The sequence below is a fragment of the Mixophyes fleayi genome, chromosome 12 (assembly GCF_038048845.1).
Source record: "Mixophyes fleayi isolate aMixFle1 chromosome 12, aMixFle1.hap1, whole genome shotgun sequence".
Classification (NCBI taxonomy): Eukaryota; Metazoa; Chordata; class Amphibia; order Anura; family Limnodynastidae; genus Mixophyes; species Mixophyes fleayi.
In genome coordinates, this window is record NC_134413.1 from 79,010,868 (window position 1) to 79,035,488 (window position 24,621).

At 38.7% G+C, this 24,621-nt stretch overlaps 2 protein-coding genes across 2 annotated transcripts in view; both read left to right on the forward strand.

The window, feature by feature from the left end:
• LOC142109078 (NACHT, LRR and PYD domains-containing protein 12-like) overlaps positions 1-24,621 on the forward strand; it is a 59,473-nt gene that overhangs the window by 20,153 nt on the left and 14,699 nt on the right. The window lies entirely within an intron of this gene.
• On the forward strand, positions 1,649-20,804 carry LOC142109074 (NACHT, LRR and PYD domains-containing protein 12-like). The gene is given in 13 exon segments (XM_075193099.1): positions 1,649-1,699; positions 2,599-2,651; positions 4,279-4,343; positions 5,473-5,633; positions 6,441-6,618; positions 8,484-8,506; positions 8,508-8,550; positions 9,632-11,324; positions 11,655-11,741; positions 12,628-12,798; positions 16,772-16,942; positions 19,588-19,752; positions 20,433-20,804. Coding segments are annotated over 11 exon segments (2,817 nt in total). The 5' UTR covers positions 1,649-1,699; positions 2,599-2,651; positions 4,279-4,312; the 3' UTR covers positions 20,527-20,804.

The window sequence follows — 24,621 nt, forward strand, 5'->3', positions numbered from 1 at the left end:
TTCTTTATGCATGTTCTTTGTTTTTTGTCTATCGTTCTTTAGAGGTTCTTTCCATGTGATAAGTGGAGATGTGAGAAGACATTTGGTACGCAGCTATTACTTTTGTGAGAGAGAATAATGTATCTGGACATTAGTGATCATACTACACTACGTTAGGCAGCCCTCATGTGTTTGTTGTTTTTTCTAAGGTTTTGCACTTGTGCAACAGGTGAAAACAACAAAGTACACAGTTTCCCTATATGTATTGGCACAAATTTGTGTTTCTCGTTCACTGTTAACATTTGTGGGGACTGAGGTAATCAGTATCATACATTCGACTGGCACATTGATTAAATGACCTTCACGTTCATAAACTTTGTAACACTGAACATATAAAAAGTTAAAAAATCCCTTAGTATATATTCCAGATATATCCCCACTTCTTTGGTCCGTGTGTGCTTCTACTTACAGGATAAAGAATGGAGGTTAGCTGGACATAAACTTTAATCCCGTTAGTGTTGTAGCCGACAGCTTCCGAAACTCCCAGTAGAAGATTTCCATTCTCCAAATATCAAGACCCGGATGGCAAATTGATCCTTCAAAGATTAGAACAAAGGGGTCTCTAAGTTTTCATTCCATATAATAGAATGAAAAATGAGATTGAATTGACGCATGAAATACAAAGAGCTAACAATAGATTAAAAATATAAAATAAAAATAAAATATAACTACAAACTATTGCTGACTGACAGAATGCTTATTTCAAATAATACAAGCAGAAGTTCATTCTTTTCCAGCTGCACACTTGTAATGTGGATGGGGGCTGAATACATTGCGTACGGTTCATTCTGTACATTTCTCCAAAAGGATATAACTATATTAGACACTGTAGAAAGAAGGGCAACTAAAATGGTGCATGACCTACAACACAAAACTTACCCGGAAAAATTAAAAGATTTTAATATGTATAGTTTGGAGCAAAGAAGGGAAAGGGGGACATGATAGAAACTTTCATATATATCAAGGGTTATAACAAGGTGCAGGAGGGAAACATTCTACAAAGGAAGAGAAGTACTAGAACACGAGGACATGTACTGACACTGGGGGAAGAGAAGTATTAGAACACGAGGACATCTACTGACACTGGGGGAAGTAGGTTCAGAGGAAATGTGAGGAAAAACTACTTTACAGAAAGGGTAGTGGATAAGTGGAATAGTCTCCCATCAGAGGTGGTAGAGGCTAATACAGTAGAGCAATTTAAACATGCTTGGGATAGAATTGGGACATAAGGATATCCTTACAAAGAACTAGGATCAAATAGGGTTTGAGGTTACCACAGGTTAAAATATGGGCAGACTAGATGGGCCAAGTAGTTCTTCTCTGCCCTCAAATTCTAAGTTTCTATGTTTAATAAAACAAGCTCTACAACACGTTTTACAAGGAAGTAGATGCCTGTTTGCCTGTTGCATTGTTTGTTGTACTGTAACACTTTATCTAAATAAGCTATTAGTGAGGGCAAACGTTTCTCTGACAATAAACTTTTGTGAGCATTCAGAGCCAAGGTACTGAAAACTGGATTCTGATGATGTCACAGGATGTTTCGCAGACACACACTGAGCATGCTCCCTGCCAGTACATGGGCTGTTCACTCTCTCATTAATACTCATGAATACTCACAGCTGCCCAGATGACTGCTGTGCTCAGGCAGACGTATAGCAAGGTGACTATGGAAGTAACTATACGGCTGTAACACACAGGAAATGTAACATATTATATGGAGTCTGCTCAGATATGTTTATGTGTAATTATATGTAGGTGACAGGAACGCTGTAAAGACAGGGAGTATCCGGACAGCTGATGAAATGTAAAGAGTTACACTGAGAGAGAAAGCTGGAGAACTATTATTCCTTCCCTTCCTGTCTCTCCTTCTGTTCCCTTACTCCTCCCTCCCTCTGTCTGTGAGTTACATTGTTCTATTCCTGCAGTCACTGATCTCTCATGTAACACACTGAGAAGTATAGTATGTAATACATTGTAACAGGGAAATAGCTGTTTAGTAACAAGACTTGCAGCATGCAACTCTTGTTTCATGCTGTTCTTACCACGTGACCTTTTCATTCTGAGTCTATGAACATACAGGAAAGTCTGAGAGGATTCTGTCAATCAGAGCTTACAATCTATATCTAATTTGTATATTTTCTATTCTAAAGGACAAAAATGTGAATGTAGAGATTATATACAGGAATATTGTTTAAACTTATTACTGACTTGGCCATTTTCAGGTTTTATACCTCATAACTTTACGCTTTCCCAAATCACACGAGAAGATGGTGCGGCATGGTGACAAAACTATGTTTTGCATATGAAATTCTATATTCTGCAAGGAAAGCAATACAAACTATGTTTTGCATTCAAAATCAGATGATGATATGTCCATTTAGTATCTCTAATGTAAATATTAAAAGATGAATGCATAATAATATTCTTATTGCTGTGTTTATCTGATTCCTTTAAGTGTGTAAATAAATGTGTTTGCAAAGTTTTCTGTACACTAGAGTGCCATAGTTTTAGCCTCTGTCCCACAACTTTGTCCTTCTAAATCTCTCCTGTTTTATACAGATGTGAAAAGTTGGGGTTTGTCCAGGAACTCAAAACACAGAGATCCCTCAAAGGTGAGACAGATTCTCTTCGCAAACGGCCCGATTCTGAGTTAGACATTTGCCCATTTGCTAGTGTATCTGTTCTTGTTTTCGCACTGCACATGCTCAGAACTTCAGCTATTCAGACCTGACGCTTTTTGTTGCTTATGACTCCTTGTGCATTAAGAGTAGTGATAAGGGAGGGAAGCGGTGTTCTAATGTAGGCAATGTACAATAAGGGCGTGTTCGAGTAATTGCTTACAGAGTTTAATACAAGAGGTTTAGTGCTACACATTACATATTGGTTTAGCCAGAGTGCAAATGTAAAAAAGTACTTAGTGACCTATATGATCCCGTCACACAGCAATGTTGGTTAAATCGTTGTTGCCTGGTGTTAGCTGTGTAGAGGGTAGTAATAGAGTACACTAGGAAGGTTAAGATGGTGGTTGAGGAATATTATAAGCTTGCCTGAAGTGAACACTTAATTTTTTGAAGACTAGAGGAAAGTCTTATAATAAGAAGGATCGAATTCCACAAAGTGGGTGCACCCCAAAAAAAAGTCCTATAACTGGGAAGATGATGATGAGCACCCAAACTAGCGAACTAGCTCGGTCATCGATTGAGTAGGATTTGCAGAGCATGTTGTAGAAAATATATTTTTTTTTTATTATTTCTTTTTTGTACGCATGTTGGAAAGTTGTTCCTGCTGTATTAGCTTTATTAGGCTTCTCAAGTTTAATGATGTTTCATAGCATTTGCGTTCATGGCATATGAATTAAAGGGGTTTTGTACATGTTCGCAAGTTGGACTTAAGTGTTTGAGTGCTGTGTATGTTGTCAAGCAGACATATCTAGTACTCATCCCCTTATCAATTTTGAATATGGTGTACATACATATACACATACACATACATGCAACATTTTTCATTGCAAGTTACGCTCACGCTTGTGGTCTACTTTAAATCAGTTTCAAGGTTGACAAAAGTCACAGCTAGAAAGTCATAACAGAAACAGTAGAAAAGTAGCGGTGAAAGTACATTTATTCCAGAGTTTGAGCCCGAATGGGAACAATATGAAAATAATAACTGAGCACACTGCCATCACACACCAGCAGATACAGGGAGCAAAGTGACTAGTGTATATAGGTGAGTAATAATACAGAAATGTTGAACAGAAAATAGATCTGGGCGTGGTGAAAGGGTAGAGCTCAGAAAGAAGTGAAATGAAAGTCCAGTGCACTGAAACAGTAAATGTAATTCACAAGGTGACGTAGCTCAGATGAGTCGAGAGCCTAGAAACACATCCAGGTCCAGGCAGAACATTACACAAAGAAACTGCAGGCACTGTCCCTGTCTTCACTACCAGAGCTTTCCAACCTTCACAGATAGTCCTCTCTGGATTACTAGTAGACACTGAACGACACTGGAAGCACTAGTTAGGATCACTAGACCATTGCTCATCAGCTCACACTTACACTTTACTCCCCTATTAAATTGGTGTGTGTTTAGCACATTGGGTTGTGGACAGTGTTATTAGACTGTAATTGGTTATCTGGTTTGGGGAATATTGTTATCCTCATACTGGCAGAAGGGACCCGAATTTCACCGCTTTGCTCTAGTACGTTTTCTATTTGACATATATGTTTATATTTACCTTTATAGGTTGTGTTACTTGTTCAACTCAAGGGAAGACAAAATGGGTCAGTCCACTACAAGATATTCGAGCGGTCAGTCTTATGATTATTTAATTTTTAAAGCATTTTTCCAGTACAACTTAAGTACAAAATTTAAATAAATGAAATCATTATTATAAATGAATGTGCCTTTATGACAGCTATCTAATATATAAATGCTTAGTGGCGTCTGTCTGTCTGTGTGTGTGTGTGTGTAAAAAAAAAAAAACAAGTTGCAGCGCCACCTGCTGGGCAGAGTTATACACTGACCTACTAAATTCTTAGTGTGTGTGGGGAAAAAAATTCAAAAAGGGCTGAAATTTGGTAGGGCTCAAACTTATTTTCGTGAGGTAATTTTACCTCATGAACACACATGTGTAGAGGCGTGCGTTAGTGTGTGTGTGTGTGTGTGTGTGTGTGTGTGTGTGTAAAAAACTATTTTCTCAGAAAGGGCTCATCCAATTGACCTGAAATTTGGTATACTGACATTATTTGACAAAAAAATTAGAATAGTCAAGTCAGTTAACTTCCATCATCCCCCCTTCCCCCCGTGGGAGGGGTAGTAAAGGCTAAATTTACGAGTTGAGGGGTCAAACTCATTTTCGTGAGGTAATTTTACCTCATGAACACACATTAAAAAGGCCGCTTGCGTCGGGAACAAATGCTCTTCCCCTGAGGAGGCCTGGGCTAGGTCCAAATGCATGACAAAAACCTTTTTAAGACCTTAAGTAGCTTGATTTGACTAGAATGCATGAGTATCATGCACAGGTTAACTTGTATAAGTAATATGAATCTGGGGCTCAATCCTACTTTGGATATTAACACTTAAAGGCCATGTCCATTGGGTTAGTCCTGGTAAATAGTGCAATATAGATCAAGTTTTACGTGGAAAACTAAGCTCCACAGTATAGTAACAGTCTCCCACCCAATCAGAAAACAGCTGATTCATTCTGATTGCCTGACCTCACTGTCATCGTCAATTATCCCAGATTCAATACACTTGGCCAAACTCCCATTGGTAGATCTCAATGAGAGTGCTGAAGAGTTGTTATCCTATTACTTTCAAATTCTAAAATATGTTAATCACCTATATATATTCACTTGCTGTACAAGGTCAGATGGACTATCTACAGTTTGTTAAGCTGATCCACAAAAACAGGTTTTTTTTCTTTTTGTTATCTAGATGGTATTGAGAAGTTCCGTCAGCAGGTACCTGGCTATGGAATGGACGAACTAAGAATTATTTATGAGTATTTCAGAAGAGACCTAATCTATGCTGTGGAGCCCATTGACACTAAGATCCTACTGAAGGAACTGGCCTCTCGCAATATCTTATTTGAAGAGGTAGGAGGAGAAACTGTAGTTTTTTACAATACAAAACAGGGAGTTTTAACTCATGAGCGGTAACCAATAAAATTGTAACCAGAACATCTATGGTGTGTGCCGTGATCCACTTTAAAGGTTGCTGGAGTAAGTGAATAAGTTGCTAACAATAGATTTATTAACCATGATTCACAAAACTACAAGATATATTTTGGATCTATCAGAATAGGTGGTCAAAATTGGAATACCCCCTTTTACTACACATTGATAGCACTTTTTGCAGTCAAAATGAACTGGCTAGCTAGCACCTAAAGGGGTATATACCATATATACCATGTGCATTTGTGCATATCCAGTGATAGAAAGTTTTATTGGTAATTTGTTTTACAGGTATTTTCGATGTATCTACTATATAAATGCCTAGTGGCGTGTGTGGGAAAAAAAACCAAGCTGCAGTGCCACCTGCTGGGCAGAGTTATACACTGACCTATATATTTCTTGAAGGAGAAGTGACAGTTGGGAGTGGTTGGTGGTTGCCGGGGGTGACAGTGGGGAATTTTTAACACCTTAAGTAGCTTGATGAAGATGAAGGATGAGGTGATGGAGAAAAATGATGAGGTGGTGACATGTGGACAAAGCCACGCTAAAAAAGGGCGCTTGCGTTGGGAAGTAACGCTCTTCCCCTGAGGAGGCCTGGGCTAGGCCCAAATGCATGACAAGAACCTTTTTAACACCTTAAGTAGCTTGATTTGACTAGAATGCATGAGTATCATGCACGGGTTAACTTGTTATATATATGTATCTGAAATGCTTATAACTGTGTTCCAGGAATATGCAAAAGTGAATAAAGGTCTTGGACACTTTGTATTTTCTGAGAAGTTGGTGAAAGATATTTTGGACGCAGGAAGAGAAGCTGTGATAGCATTCTGGGAAAGTCTTTATGACCTAGAGTTTGAGTGCCGATCTCCTAATTTGAATGCGCTACTGCAAGAAATCAATATGTCAGGTAATGTTGCTTAAGCAGTCTTTATATCTAAATTGCATCTTGTCTAGAAGATATTTGGCTATTGACTTAAAATTCTGCTAGTGGTATCTAGAACCTCCCTCCCTCCTCCTTCACCATCTCATCCTCCATTCATGTTTTTCAAATCCATCTCTTGGTATCTTTCATATGAAAAATACAGTTGGTTTGTGTGAGGTCCCTTCTCAGCATGTAGAAGAGAGGACAAGAAGGTCTCCAGTTCTGAGTCAATTCCGAAAAAGGGCCTCTCAGGGTTACAAACCCGTGCACCAGAAAGAATGGATGGTTTTGACTTCATTGTATTTAGTTTTGGGGGTTGGGTCAGGGCACCACTGGTACCAGTTATATCAGGAGACAGTGAAAACAATTAGAGTGGCCAGGGGGAAATTCAAGGTGGACCTGACCCAGAATAATTATGGAGCTACATGTAATAAAATAATTACTATGTAGTGTCTTACAGTACATTAGAGAGGCAGAAAACCTACATAGAAATGCGTCTCTGTAGATCAATCTGTGACCTGCCCAAAGCAGGAAGATCATTGTCTATTCATCACTTGATCAGCACAGGATTGTCAGATTTTCTTTTGGTGATGGTTCAGAAAGGTATAAGGGGGACTGTTAATTTATCTATAGTACTCCTTTACTGCCTAGATGATAGATGTCTCCTTGCTATTTTGATGGCACCTACCTATCCCAACTTACTGTTGGATAAGCAGAAAGAGGAAAATGTACTCCTGTAATCATTTGTTAATTCAATTAAATGAAGCACAGTCTGTATTGGCATAGCCACAAAAGCACGGTGGCTTAGTGGTCAACACTTCTGCGTCATAGCACATAAGTTCCATTCCTGATCATAGCCTTATCTGTGTGGAGTTTGTATGTTCTCCCTGTGTTTGAATGGCTTTTCAGAATGAGGCAGCATCAGGTGCCACCTAACAGGTATCAGGCGTCAGTTGCTGTTATTAGGCAGCTGGTCAGACAGACAGCAGCGTCCTCTGCTACTGTTACCAGACACACCATCAGTAACATCTCTATATTGCCATTTACTGAGATTCGTGCAATTCCTCTTCTTCAGGCAAACTACCAAGTCTCCTCTATTTATGATTTCATCTATTTAAACCTTATGTTTCACTTTCAGTTAAACATACATGCATTTTGTTCCATTTTATATTGTCTTGGTGTTAAAGCCAAATCAGATGGAATAAAAACACCTTTGACCATCATCCCAGCTCCCTGGCGTTTCCTTACTGCTCGGATACCCAATGTTCTGAATTGAAGGTTTCACTCTGAAATAACGATATTCATGAATAATCAAAGGACAGGTTTGGGCACTAAAAATAATGATATCTGAATAGCCCACAATAAATGAAAAATGAGAATGAAAATTGTAAATGTTTTAAACCTATTGTTCCCAATTGATTTTTTCCTTTTCTGGTGATTCTTTAAGACCATTCTACATCCAGGACAAAGAAAGCAAATTACCAAAGTGCCCAAAGTCTTCAAAAATATATTTTATTAGTGTATTTTATAAATTGACCATGCATTTAATCTATTGTGGACATTTATGATATCTCTCCTTTGACCCATCTCTCATCATTGGTGTTGGCGTTTGGCACCACGGGATGGTGCAGTAGGAACTATGGTCCTCTGTTTGGGCAAGCATAGCAGTAGATGTTGGACCAATTTTGGACTGGAGGTTGACTCTCATCATTTGTTGTGGGTACCGCTGTCTTTTTAGACTTTTTAGTGTAATTTGAATATTTATTAGTAAATTGGATAGTAATTGAGTGATGTGATGCAGTGCGTCAGTTATATAATTAATGATCTCACTAAGAGATTTTCTCATTTAGGTGACGCTCTGATGCAGCAGATAAATATTGGATAAATATGGACATCCATTATCTCCGGAGCTGAAAGGTGAATATTATAGTAAATAATATAGTAAATCCTGGAAAAGGCAGCTGAAAGCTATATTAGAACAGCATGTTAGGAGATACTGACAAAAAAGCTGTGTGACACATGTGTGCTGGTGTTGGTACTTATACGGAGTTTGTCTTTGTAAATCCCCTACTGAGCCGAATTTAGGTTAGTTTGGGCTCAGAGTAAAAATCATAGATAGGGATTTTACTATTAGATTTTCCCTGTAAATAACACATTGAGGAGCAAATGTAACACAGTAGTGGAGCAAAGATCAGTGACCATTGGTAAGAGAAACCGATGTATACTTATAATAATAGGCTATTATGGGAAGGGAAATTGGAGGTGTGGCCCATAGCAACCAATCATATTTTTGATAAATCTAACCCCTTAGTTTCCAACTGCAGGATCCTCTGGTTGTAACCTTTTTCTTTAGATTTGTAGTGAAACCTGGTAAATATGCGAGTGGCAGCTAGTGGTCCCAAGTAAACAGTTGTGCAGAAAAGTAGGTTCTATTATTTGCTTGTTCTCTCAACTGTATATTTACCTGTGTTTGTCATTAACTGTTAAATCCCTGTCATTACACCCCACCGCCGCTTCCTGTTTGTTAATTTTCACCAAGAACCGCTGAAGGTGGGATGGGTTTCGCTGCCGTGATTTCGAAGGTCATGTGCTGTTTATCCATTCCACCGGGTCCCGGAATTTCTAGCCCCACACCAGTCACATGAACATTACTCCTACTTATGCACTTTAAAGAGGTGACAGTGATATTGATATCCTTCACCCTGTGTTCTCCTGAGTGCATAGGGAAGGGCTATTGACAAAACCGCCTATTGAAATCTGACAAGTGAGGCTAATGTAGAGGTGGTGGGACTGTTAAAGGTGGGTTAGGCGAGTAATAAATCTCAAGTAAGTAAACCTTCACCCAAAACTAGATTTAAGTTGGATTGAAGCAAGGTTTCTTTAGACAAATGGCGCTATTGGCATATAATGGCACCACTCTCCTATTTAAGTATTTCCATTGCATACCACATCCCATTTTTAGTAATGAGCTTTATTTTATTTTTCGTTTATTTGGCAGACATGCAAGGACTTCACAAGCAACATCTGCTGGATAAAGCTCAGGATCTATTAGAAAACAGGTCCCCAGGATCTATGCAGGAAAATCAAAGTTCCTACATTTCTGAACATGGCATGGATCTGATTGTTGGCTATCTTCGCCCCCTTCATAAGCAGTCTCGGCACTGGCTTATAGAGACCGGAGAGAAACATGAGGATTACTTGAAAAATGAGCTGGAGTGCATTTCCCCCAACAGGTTGTTCCGCTGGTCCCAGCGATTAAAATGTGTGCCACATACAGTCCTGGTGAGCGGAGTACCAGGAATAGGGAAGACCACACTGATGCAGAAGTTTGTCTATGACTGGTCGACTGGAAAACTCTACCAGAGATTTGATTTTGTCTTCTTCTTCACATTCCAAGAACTCAATAGGCTGGATGAGGTCAGCTTGGAGACGATGATCCTTCGAAAATATCCATATCTTCAGGGTCAGCTTGAAAACATCTTACAGGATCCTGAAAAACTGCTCTTTATATTTGATGGCTTAGATGAAAATAGTCACCGACTAGATTTCAGAATAAGCAAATTGTGTCACAATATAAAGCAGATAGAAAATCTTGGTGTGATTGTGGTTAGTTTGTTGAGACAGTCGCTTCTCAAGGGCTGTTGTTCTGTACTAACCACCAGTCGAACAAAACTAGCATCAGTTGAATCCACAGTTTTCAAGCGACAAACTCAGATTATGGGCTTTTTGCCCAGAGACATACAGATGTACTGTGAGCATTTTTATAGGAACAAGGAATTGTCAGACAAAATATTTAATTATATACGGGATAATGGGACACTCTATAATTTCTGTTATCTCCCATCCTACTGCTGGATCATTTGTACAGTATTATCAAAGTGCTTCAAAGACCAGCCAGCAAATAATGATCAGATGATGTCATCATTGCCCAAAACATTGACACAACTCTTTGCGACTTTTATTGTCAATATCCTGTCCAATCACAGTCAGGATAAGGAGGGGGTTCGGGAACTGTTGACATCTATTGGGTGGATGGCAGAACATGGAGTAATGAATCGCATTGTTGCATTTAATGAACAAGATCTGGCATCATTCAATGTGGACACTTCCTCACAGCTCTTTTCAAGCTTAATGATTAAATCAGACCAATCTCCTAATATGACCTTTTCCTTCTTACATGTCACTTTACAGGAGTTTTTTGCTGCCTTGGTCCATTATATTAATGAATGTCCTGAGAAGTTACATAAATCACTTGAGGAAACTAAATCATATAAAGACAACCATGGTGAAATATTTCTTTCTTTCCTCTGTGGTCTCTCAGACAACTACTCCAGGTCCATTTTAAAGCCTTATTTGGGAGAATTGTCCTCTCAAACAGCCAAAGATGTCATCACCTTTCTCCAACAGACCATTATTGATGTCCAAGAGTGCAAAAAGGACAAGAGAAAGGTTCTCAATGTGCTTTTCGATCTCTTTGAGACCCAGAATAAGGATTTAGTTTCAGAATCTCTTGGATCATACAGAAGTTTTAACTTTTCCTTTGTTGACTTGACACCTCTGGATTATACTGTGTTGTCTTTTATCCTTGAATCCTGCAAGAATACAGAGGAACTTTGGCTAGGTGTTTGTAAAATTCACAGTGAGAACATGGAGAGACTGGCACCAGCTCTATATACCGTAAATAAATTAGGGTAAGAATTAAGTATACTTCTTTTTAGGTCTTCTTTATGGAAATGAAACTGTCATCATGAGTTCTTGCACATGGGTTGGGTATGTATCTTTATATTGTTATTAGTCTGCTATCGAGGATAAGAGTTTTTGTGAAATGGAGAAAATTACCTCCAAATCTAATGTATTCCAAGACATTGCAGGCAAGTCATCTACATGTCAATTTTACAAAATTTGACATCCATGACATGGGTTTTAATGCTAAAAAATAAGAAAAAAAAAATCATACATGTATGCTCTGTTATTTGTATAGAATAATCCCCATTGAATTCCATCTCATCTACTCTCTGCAGAATTTGCAGCAATAATCTAAGAGATGATGGAGTTCGGTTCTTATGTGATGCCCTAAAACATCCGGAGTGCAAGATCCAGAATCTATCGTAAGCTGTCTTGTTATATCCGATAGCATTGCCTTAGTTATGCTATAACCCTTTAATCAACTTATTTAGTGGAATAATATTCACTATAACATTGATTTTGAATATTGTAATAAAAAAATAATATATATATATATATATATATATATATATATATAATTTGTAGATATACAAATGTAGATACAAATATAGATATACAGTGATCTTGGGTGGGTGACCTAGATCTGACCCAGATGTTCAGATATGGTGACCTTGGGTGGGTGACCTAGATCTGACCTAGATGTTTAGATATGGTGACCTTGGGTGGGTGACCTAGATCTGACCTAGATGTTTAGATATGGTGACCTTGGGTGGGTGACCTAGATCTGACCTAGATGTTTAGATATGGTGACCTTGGGTGGGTGACCTGACACTGACACGACCCCCCTTCCCACTACACCACTTGCACTGGTTGCAGTTCCACCACTACCATTGCCTAAAGTGCTGGATTGCAACTCATCCTGCTAATTTTTTTTTGCACTGAAAAGAAGACTCCAGTATAGGTCTGATATAGCATTATAGACAGATTGAGTCTTCTAGCACCGAGAATCAGTGCACAAACCTTGGATTCCGCCAACCGTAAGGATTCCGAAGGCGGGACCCCTTTTGTTTGCTGTACGGAGCATGGGATGTCTCCAATAAAATGTTATACCAATCCCAACAGGAAATGTAATGACTTAGGTCTTTCTGTCTCAATTTTTTATTTGCAGTAATGTGACCTCTATATTTAAAATTTGCCTTGTCTAACAGTATTTTGTAAATTTGCATTTTTGCAGATGCAAACAGTGTTTTTTTTTTTAAAATGAAGCCTAAACCCAACTTGTTTTAATATTCTGTTTTTATTCTATAGTTTGGCATTAAGCAAACTGACAGACATTTCCTGCTGTCATCTGGGATCTGTAATAAGTAATAACCGGTCCCTGAGAAGACTTGAACTGTCTTATAACAAGCTGGAAGGTCCTCACTTCAGTGACTTGATGACAGGTCTGTCCAGTCCAACATGCCGGATAGAGGAGTTATAGTGAGTATAACAAATACATGCAGTGGGAATATGTATGTAGTAGGAAGTATTATATAGTGTTATTATATGTCTGACACAAAGATAACATTGGATAGATGACATTAAGGGGCGGATTTATGAAGCCTTCTAAACTGGAAAATGGAGATGTAGCCCATAGCAACTAATTAGATTGTAGCTATCAGTTTTTAGAATGTACTTGATAAATGATAGCTAGAATGTTATTGGTTGCTATGGGCAACACATTTCCTTTTTAGAAGGTTTGAGAAATCTACCCCTGTGTGTCATATATGAAACTCAAAGTATGTATTGAATGTTCTTTTATGTCTTTGTAAACTCCCTCACAATACCAATTTTTTTTATAGTTCTGTGGGTTGAAACAATAAAAACGTCAAAGTTCAGCCTCCTGTCACCTTAGATCTTCTTTATTTAAACCTTTTAAGCATTTCTCCGATACTGTTCTGCTTTTACTCCTTTATGGCCTAAGAGTTAATATTGGGAGTTGTGGAACATCAGGACTGTCTTGATAAAATGCTTAACGGTTGAGGTTCCTCCTCTTACCCTCTGAACATTTACCTTAAATAATTGATTCCAAACATAATTGTGGGAAAAAAAGGAGTTCATTTTAGAACCCAAAAACTGTATGGTGGAGGAGAAAACAGCAGGCAGTATGGCAGGGCCCACAAACCGAATATCCCAACACGGGTCAATTACCCTTTGGATATCAACAAACGTGAGTAACATTTTCACCTGTGTACACATATTATTTCTTCACCTTCACTTGGGAATCAATTATCCCGAGTATTCCCGAACCAGCAACCCCTCTGCACTGAAACTCTAGCTGACTCTTCGGAAGGAAAAGGATTCAGAATGCTCCAAACCAACGGAATGTGCAGCCACAAAGCATTGTCCGCCGACTGCACAGTGTCTTCTGGTAAAGCAAAAAGAAACCACACAGGACCTCCAAAAAGTATGCCAGCCAGACCAGGATAGGAAAAGTGGAAATGTACTCATAAAACCAGCACCAGGACCTAGAAAATAAAAAAAAAACAGCCCCATTAGGTGAGCATGGCTTGAGGACTAGTATTTACAACTGGATTTAGAAGAGACGACCCTAGTTCCCTGGCAGTACATTCTCTTTTAAAATTTCTGTGCCTGACAGAGTGCAAGGTGTGAGTGTGTCTGATGGCATGAAGGAGATATTCCTAATGAAAACTCCCTCAGCAGCCACAGAAAGGCCCTTAATCCACAAATAAAATAAATAAAAACCCTTGGTAAGTTCTTATATAACGTGTCCAATTATAACTCTTTACGTCTATTGTGAGGTTATTGGGTTTTTATATCACTTGGACCGATACCAAGTATAGATCCATTTAGATTTCTTTAAGTTTTAAAAGGTACTCAGGACCATCAGCAGAACAGTATAACATACAAACACAGAGTGGGTGACTGAGTCCGACAAATGGAGGGTTACTATTCCCAAAGTAGATGACTGTCAAAAAGTCCGTATAGCACTGAAATCCAACAGAGTCCTGATGGCAAGTTTACCCAGACCAGAGCATCATCTATTCGGTCGACTTTCCAAAAATGAACACCCCCTGGACCCTTGGGGCTCCTTTATATCCCCCCTCCTGTGTGACCATGGGAACTAACAGACCCCCTGCCCAGAGGTGTCCTCTGATAGGATAAAACATGTTTCTGGCCAAACCTTCCCACCTCTCCCAGGTGATATGAGCTAGGTAGCTCCTCCACCACTGTTAGGGCTCCTGGAAGTCGGCTGAGGGACATGGTTGGACAATGGGGCCAGTGAGGATGAAACAATGGGCAAGTAATGTGGATTCTACATGATTACCACCACCTGTGCTGAACTTTAACCAGTGAGTGCTTTTTACTCTCTGTGGGTAGAAAACCTCACGGACACGTCCGGTTCATGGAGTCTATACCGGCATGTTGTTATGGGTCATCCACGTGGCGTAATTTAAACATAATGAGTCCTACAACCCAAAACATTGTCTCTAGCACATCTCCCACTGGTGCAGTCAGAGTCCACACAGAGTTTATAAGAGAAGTATAACAGGAAACAATTGCAACGACAATGGATGGTTGCGGTTTTACAGGTGGGACAACCGCCTCTCTTGGTTCCCGGCACCCCGCTTCCTTTACAATTGTCTTATTGTAAACTTTTCTACAGAAAAATGATAACTAATCCCTACTGAGCATATCCCATTATTCTCATAGCAAATGAAAGCAAAAGCAGAAGTATCTAGTTTAAGATATAGATCCTGATTTCGAGATTGACGTATTTTGTGCCCAAAACAAACACATAAAAATTATTTTGCAAAAAATGGTGGTTTTGTGTATACTTTGAGTCGCAGGTACCTCAAGATATGTCCCCCTCAAAATCCTTGAGTATTGCTACATAAAAATGTATACATGCCCAATGATAGCGTAGAAGTGGCTTGACAGTGTTATAATTATGATAAACACAAAAGTCGCATTACCCTATTTGTACAAAATATAATGCAATCAAGTGTCTCATAAATAAGAGATAATAGTGTCTTGACGGTGCTATTAGTAAATACGAAAGTCCTGTATTCTGTATATGATTTCCTGCATTAGTCTAAATGGAAATGACAAGAAATTTGAATAGATGGCCGCAGCTTGACATAGCCGCAAATGAATGAAACCCTGGAGGGGTCAACAGCCAATCAGTGGCTAGATAGATCTCTAGTGTCATCATCATCATAATTATCATGTATCATTGCACAAGGCTTCAGGTACACGTAAAAGTTCTGACTCTAATAAGCGTATATAGGGATGAGTCCAAGTCTAATCAGGCTACATCTCAAGCGGGGGCTCGCTACACTTATGTGTAAGTCTTTCCATTCAATTAAACCTCACACCCCCTCTTCAGTTTGATTTCACCTTCCCATTCAACCGACAGTTTAAGTATTCCATCCCATCCCCATCTATCACTTTGATCCTTGTGAGGAGGGGAAATAATGTCAAAATTTATTTTTTAACATTTATTTATAAAATGTATTTTTTATTGTAAATTTTATTTGAAAAGTCATTTTAAAACACTTGCAAAGCAACGTTGTGTATTCAGGGCTTCTTTTTTCAGCGACAGAAATGTTTTTGGTACTATGATAATATTAGCAAAATCTTAAAAAAAAAAATCATCTTTATGGCAACTTTAATATAATGATAGGCTAAATGAAGTTTAGAAGTTGTTTCTCTTGTCTATGCCGTGTACTGGATACAAAATTTCAATTTACGGCTGCAAACCTTCATTTATAAATTTCTGGTCACTTAATGGACGGTCTCCTTCAGATTTCTCACTCTTAACTATTATTTTCTGTTTCACTGATCAACAGACTTCAGCTTTAGTCTCTTATTATTTTACTACATTCCTGTAGCACTTACTTCTCCTCCCCTACCTCTCCCGCTACCCTCTCCTCTTCCTGGGACACCATTGATGACTGGAGGATATCTGTAAACTGGTCTCTGTCACGGAATCGAATGACTAACATTTACTGTGTGATTATAAAATAATAGGTTGTCTCTACAGCCCAGCTGAAAAAAAAGTGACAGTTGCGAAATGCGTCGACATTCAGCTATTATTGTCCTGCTGTAACTTCAGTCTCAATTTACATATTTTTGCCTGAACTTTCACCGTTATTGGACAATAAAAGTTAAAGTGGAGGAAAATTGTCCCTTAAATGGTGGTAGATAAACTCCAATCTTTACCTCTACACTACCGACATTATCTTGTGGTAAATTGGAAATAACGAGGGGAGTTATTTTTAATAGAATAAACAGCTTATTTACCACCATGTTAAGAATAGTTTACCTCGATTTTTAGAAGTTATCCCCTAAGAGCTGATAATAGCTAAAGTCCTCAATATTTACTGCATGAGTGATTGTATTGAATGATTAAATTATCTTTATATCATATTCTGCTTTTCTTCTCCAGCCTGGACAGTACCGGCCTGAAGGACAGTTCCTGTTCCCATCTTGCATCTGCAATAACAAATAACCAGTATCTGAGGATATTAAACTTATCATTCAATGACCTGACTGGCCCTCACTTTGGGGATTTAATGACAGCTCTGTCCAGTCCATCGTGCAGTGTAGAGCAATTAATGTGAGTATAACCACTTTATACAGTTCTGAGACATATAGGGTGGGAAATGCTTTAAATGTTTATTATATTTTGGTCTTAATTCTAAATGTATTTCTGTAGTAAACAAATGGCTAAGTGCACCTCATTATGGCATATTTTGTAGGACTAGCTGAGTATCAATGCATTTCACAGCCATTATTGTCATGTGTATATTTGTGTATTTTGGGCTTATACGTGCAAAATAGACAGAGGTCATTTAAGACACTTACAGGATGCACACAGAGATTGGCTTATGTGACAATCATGTGTTGTATCCCATAGTAGCCTATTAAATTTAAGTTTTGTGCTTTCACTACTTAGTGGGTGTTTACACTATAAAACTACATTTTTAGTTTTGAGTGGAGTTATCATTTATGTCATATGAAAATTAAACCCAAAGTAAATTTCTCCCACATCCAATTGGGAGACACTGGGGACATTGGGGTAAAGTGTAGACGAGATAGGGGTGTGGCACTTTAAAAAAGTTGTTAGCTAAATCTAGCTCCTCCCCCCTTATACCCCACCTTCTGTATAAGCCTCAGTTTAGTTTAAGTGCCTAGTCGTGTAGGACGTGTGGTGCTGCAGGGTAGCCCTGTTGTTGGCTTTTATTCATAATTCTGTTTGTTGTTCTTTTATCCTAGCTGCGGCTGGTACGCAGCTTTTAGGTTTCATGTAGACCGTGTCTATGACGCTTACTTTCACCATTCCTAGCCACCTCACTCCCTCTTATCCACAGTCTGACAGTTTATTGAGTTTGAGCTGTGCCCCATCATCGGTCCCTGTATGACAACGGCAAGAGGCCATTTTTTATCTTTACATCCCCTCTATGGTTCGACAAAACAAAAAGGGAGAGGCTGCTACCGGCATCCATTGCTGATGTGTGGCGCTGCTGCAGACACTGTGTGTGTCTTCTTGCGGGAGGTCGAATTGCTGCGCTGTTTTATTGGTCGTTTGTGAGTCGTTTTTCTTTAACAATGGGTACAAAAAATTCTTTCCCTCTGTATCTTTAATTAAACACCACATAACTGTAATATTATGCCACCTGGGAGTACTTTACGTTATTTCCGCACTCAGTGGCAGCTGGGATTCAGGTATGGGTCACGTGTCTTTTCCTCTGTCTGCTACAGTCGCTGTATAATAGGCAGTATGCATGGCCCATATTCTCTACACTGGGTATCCAGTAGGCAGGTAAGACTGTGACACCATTTTATTTATTTTTCATGCAGAAGGTCATTTCCGTTCTGTGGGTAACATGTATTAGCGACCAGCCATTCTCCACCCCACTCGCCCCAGTGGTGAGTGGCGTGGTTATGATCCTGGTCTGGCTGGACCTAGGGTTGTGTTTTCTGCAGAACCAGCCTGAGTGCATGGTCTTGCAACTTCAGTACAAAGTTTGGTTTGCCGTTTCCTCCTCCTTAGTGAGGAGGTTGTATTCAACTACGCCTTACTTCTCTTGTAAGCGCAGGCGGGTAGCACTTTATCAGTGAAGTTAATCAGATTCTGACTGTTCTTTCCATGGTTAGGTTCGTGCAGGACAGGTTGTCTGCTGGTTGGCGTCTTAGATCTCCTACTGGTTTTAGGTGTCGGAGGGCCTTTAGTGTTTAGCTTGGGGTTGACTGCTTACAGCGTTCCCTGTTTGAACCCTTACACATGCGGGATTTGAAGTTTCTGCTTTGGGAAATAGGTATTCCTCTTAGTCATCTCATAGCTAGAAGAGTTTCAATGCAAGTCTCATCTTTTTCATTTTCATGTGGTAAAGGCAGAGCTTTGACCTAAGTCTTCCTTCCTCCTTAAGGTTGTGTCAAAAATCCGTTTCTCACATTAGGCTTAAGGCTTACTCCAAGAGGTCTGTATAAGTTTTCTCAGCAGCATAGCAAGGTGCTTTGACTGAGCAACTGTGTCTCAGCATTCAAAAAGAGGTGCTTAGCGCTTTCCGTCCGAGCCATAACTGCAACTTTGGGATGTCCCCAAAGTCCCCTGTGTCCCTCAATTGGATGTGGGAGAAAATAGGATTTTTATACTTACGTAAAATCAGTTTAACCTAGTCCATTGGGGACTCCAGGCACCCACCCTTGATGCTCTAATTCCTCATTCTCTCAATTGTCCCGTTTCCTGTGGGGCTTGGTTAAACATTAACTGAGGCTTATCCAGGAGGTGGGGTATAGAGAGGGAGGAGCTAGTGTTAGCTAACAACTTTCTTAAAATGTCACATGACTATCTCACCTACACAATACTCCAATGTCTCTAGTGTCCCTCCAATGGACTAGGAGAAATGGATTTTACATCAGTATAAAAATCCTATTTTTTTAGTTATCATACTCCCGTCTCCCTTTACTAACAGAACTGTCAGTATCTCTTTGTGAGTTCTCATCCACTACTGCTGTACTGAGTCTGCTATTTGACTACAGTGTTAAGAACAGGTGTTAACGGCGCTGTTAGTTTATAATAAGCACTGGTGAGGTAGGTACTCCTAAGCTATGGGAGTCTTTGGCATTGTACACTCCAAATGCTACTAGTTGGGAGAAGGACTGGTGACTAAAATTGTGGGTGGAGACATCTTTTAGGAAAAAAAAGCACTCTCTTTTGCTCTGTATGCTGGTTGTGAAATCTTCTCTGATCTCTAACAGGTTCCAGGATATTCTACTGAGCGATGACCATGTCCCATTCTTGGTATCACTGAGTAATAGCACAAAGCTCACACATCTGGAGCTGAGCCATAATCAAATTACAGATACTGGTGTCAGTTACATCGAGGAGCTAATACTGAAGTCAACCAGCCTGAAGGACATCAGGTACGTACAACAAACACAGTCCAATCATTATGCAACAGTGATGTTGCCTCTTATTCGGGGGCAGTACAGTCCTAGGAATGAATCTTATCCAGTTCTCTGAACACAGGTTTCCCCAAAAATATTGTGTTCTACCCTTAATGACCTCATATGTATTCTTCCTAGTCCATGTTGCATTACCACATCTGTGCCAATTGATCTTACTCCTCTCCAACTCTTAAAAATGTGTGTTATAGATCACCTGGGATGGTGTAGGCCACATCACTTGGGATATCACACACTAATCTCTGGAAAGCATCTACAGTGGTTAAGATTAACAAAACATACAGCACAGCCTCTTTAGTAGACCAAAGCCAACATACACAATATTGAGACCTTACAAGATCAAGAAAACTTTACAAGACATTGAATGTTAGCGGTTACATTTTCATGCGTTGTATGTAATGATTAAATCCTCTGCATAATACACTCTGAACAAAAATGTATAATATACAATTTGCAGATTCCTAATCACAATTCCTAGAGGACTTTTCTGACCTCTCTTGATTTTTTGGAAAATAGCTCCACTTCTAACTTGCTGGGTAATACTGTATGTGATTATGGTTTTTTAAACAAGGGATTCCATTGAAATTTCAACTCATTAATCTTTGCTGAAAGTTCTGTTTGTGTTCTCTCACGTCTAGCCTCTTGTTAAATTGTCGGTTGTCCTGTGAAGCAAGAGATAAGATAAGAAAGCTGAAAAATCACAAGCCAGGCCTGTGTATTTCCATAGAATGAGCAAATTGGAAGTACGACCGACTAATCAAAGAGACCGGACGAAACATCCAGATTACCCTGTCTTCCTATTTTAGATGACTATGCATTTTATTTAACAACTAACTTGTTGTAAGGAATAATTTCAACACCTTGAAAAGGTATAGCCCAAAGATTATTTAACCGGTCAGTCAAACAACACAGGGGACTTGTGACGGAAATTAAGCAAATGACATCTTGACATGCTGTGAGTTATGTATAATAATGCGTTATGACTGAAATAAAGGACTTGATGAATGTGAGCAGTGTTTGAATGTTCTCATGTTTGTGAAATTATCCTTGATCATGAAAGATTATCAGCAAAGGATGATCGTAATATGACCACACACTACATGAGATGATGTGATTTTCTTAAGATTATATTTAAACGTAAGTAAAAAGACAATGCAATAACTAGAGAATTATCCTAAGCACCACTCAGAAACAGGACAAAATATATTCATTACATCAATATATGCAGAATTCGTACTGATGTTCAGTTATATATATATTTTTTTGCAATTTTTAGATAAATAGTACATCAAGTATATCGAATAAGAGACAGTGATGCACATGTGGGTTTTACAGTAATGTCTGGTAAGTGTGGGCTCAGAAGTTGTTGCTGTTGGTGGTGCTGTGCCATATTTGTTGCGGTAAGTTTGGCGACAGACCATGTCTATTTTGCAAAACAGAAACTATTTCTATCATATATGACATTCAGAACAATCACAGTGTATGGAATTTAAAGATAAAATAATCAACAACGCTGCAACTAATGACACAGGTCTATAGTCTTATAAATGAAATTCTTCAGACCTAGATTTTCCTGGATTGTACTAGGGGGAAAAAAAGATTGAAATTTACCCTAAGAAGTTTAACATAAATTTTAATTATTTATTCATATTCAATATATTCGCATACTAACATTATATTGACACTAAATGTCCCTGTAAAGAATGGAAAGACTCTCTTAAGGGTATGTTACACTCATACTGTAAACGGACATGATCCAACGAACAATCCCTCTTTCATCAACAGAGGCAAGTGAGTTGTTATCCTAGATACTACTTCCTATTTTGAAGACGTTTTAAGATTATTGGTGCATACTGATACTTAAACTAAGATACGCTACAGTTGAATTGAACAGTATAGCCATAAACTATATGTAGTTAAATAGTGAAAACAAATTTTTGCCATAGTCAAAAGATACAAAAATCATTGATTTTCCCCTAAGTAAATGCTGATTATTTGTGGAAATAATTATCTTCTTCTAATCCTTCTTAATATATAGATATTGATCCAAAGCCTTTTGTTAAAATGTTGATATCATATAAAAAGGATTTTATGGTAATTTTACAATCACTGAAAGATTTTATTTAGGAATAGTCATTCAAAAGGGTTGCAAATCAATTTCTCATAACAAAGGGATGCCAGACATTTTTGCTGACATCTAAAGGTTAGGGATAATTTAGCTAATTCCAAACTTACATTTTTAATAGATTTTATACATTTCATTATTTTATTTTACATTTTAGTTTTGGTCCATTTCTTTTGGAAAACTAGGGGCACAGTCATGGGCACTACATTTGCCCGCCGATGTGCAAATATTTTTGTGGGATTATGGGAATCTCAGTTTAAATCTAAAACATCAGTGCCTTTTGAGAATGTTAAATATTACATATGCAATATATAGAAAATATATAGCTCATCTGGGTCAGGACAGATGTAGAAATAGGGGAATTTGTCAAATGTATTAATTATAGTGAATATAATATAAATACTGCAACTACTGATCTGACAACAGGTGTGCCATGCTGCCATTCATGTAATGTGCCAAGATGCTTTAAGGAAATACATCATTTCCTTATGCCAATGTTTCCCAAAGAGATAAATCTCAATAACATTTTTTTTATATACAGTCCTGTTTATTTACCATCAGATGTTGCAGAGATAGATACCTAATTAATACAGTCTGTAAATTTGTAAAAATTACAATTGACACTAAATAAGCATGGAGTCCAATTTTGACCACATGGGGCTATGCCAGTTTGAGCTGGTTACAGTATAATAGGTATATTCGCTCCATTGGGTCTCCCTGTCATAATGTAAAACCATGGTCAGCATGGGGTGAAATTCCCTAGGGGAATCGAGCTCACAAAAATGTGCGAGCCCCACTCCAAAGGCGAACTGGCTCTACGCTAAATAGCACTGGGTGGTAATGGCTCGCTCAAGGAAAAATTGGCAAAGATTTCAGCCCCAACAACGGTGCGATGTGTCTCCACGGACTGTACCGGAGACACATCCCACCGAATTGAATCTGTCCCTCTATGCGTGTTCCTTGTTTTTGTTTATCATTCTTTGGATGTTCTCTTCATGTGATAATTGCAGTTGTGAGAAGACTCTATTCCCAGCAGTCAATGTACTGTATGAGATAAGCACATTTTCATATGCAATCTGGTTCACAGCACTTTTTCCTTTGTCACAAATTTGTATGGACTGAACTGATCATACTACACTATGTTGTACAGCGGCATGGTGGCTTAGTGGTTAGCACTTCTGCATCACAGCGCTGGGGTCATGAGTTTAATTCCCGACCATAGCCTTATCTGTGTGGAGTTTGTATGTTCTCCTCGTGTTTGTGTTGGTTTCCACTGGGCGCTCCGGTTTCCTTCCACACTCCAAAAACATACTGGTAGGTTAATTAGCTGCTATCAAATTAACCCTAGTCTCTCAGTTAGTGTGTGTGTATGTTAGGGAATTTAGACTGTAAGCTCCAATGGGGCAGGGACTGATGTGAATGAGTTCTCTGTACAGTGCTGCAAAATTTGTGGTGCTATATACATAGCTGATTATGTTGTGCGACCCTTGTGTGTTAGATAACTTTTCCCCAGGTATTGCACATTCAAAAAGGTGCAAACAACAAAGGACACAGCTCCCCTAAGCCTTTTGGTATGTATTTGTATTTGTCATTCAGGGTTAACATTTGTGGGGACAGTTTACACAAAAGTGACTTTTCTTTCTTTACACCTCTGTGATGTAAAGACTGAAATAAACGTAAATGTGATTATTCCACCAGCAAAATGATATTGAAAAATAAATAATCAATTTATAAATAGACAGAAAAAAGAAGTGGAAACTAAAAACCTACAATAACCTGGTTGCAGAAGTATGCACACCTTTTCATAATGGGGCCATAGCTGTGTTCAGAATTACCCTATCACATTAAAAATCACGCTCAAAGGTAATTAGCGTACAGGTGCCAGCAATGTAAGTGATTGTGGTTTAACCCAAAAATAAAGATCAGCTATTGCTATTGAATTTCCTTGCAGTTTTCTTGATTGCCTCCTACTGGATTAGCCATGGTCTGAAAGGAGCTTGCAAAATTATTCGGGGCAGAGACTGATGTGAATGAGTTCTCTGTACAGTGCTGCGGAATTAGTGGCGCTATATAAATAAATGATGATGATGATGATGATGATAGGTAATCTCATTATTGATAGGTTCCAAGGGGTATAAATTAATTTCAAAGGCATTACATGTACCATGGAACACGGAGAAAACTATCATCGATAAGTGGAGAAAATATGGCACAACAGGGACATTGCCAAGATCAGAATGTCCCACCAAAAGACAAGGAGAAAACTCATCAAGGATTCTACCAAGTGGCCTATTAACCCTAAATGATGCAGGAATTTCTGGCAGGAAATGATCCCTCCTTCCAGGTGTCATCAATCCCCCAAATTCTGCACATGACTGTGGAGTAGGGTGGCAAGACAAAGCAATGTCTCCCATAAAAAGAACATCCAAACCCATCTAAAAGAAATGCAAAAAATATATATTCATTCACCCTAAACCATGTGGGGAAACCTCTTGTGGTCTGATGAGACCAAGGTTGAACTTCTTGGTCTTATTTCTAAAAGATATGTTTGGCACAAATACAGCACAGCTCATCTCCCAAAGAACACCATGCCCACTGTGCCTACAGTGAAAGATGGTGGTGGAAGCATCATGCTTGGGGATGATTCTCTTAAGTTGAAGGGTGTTGTCAGTATACAGAGCATAATGAATAGCTCTAAATAT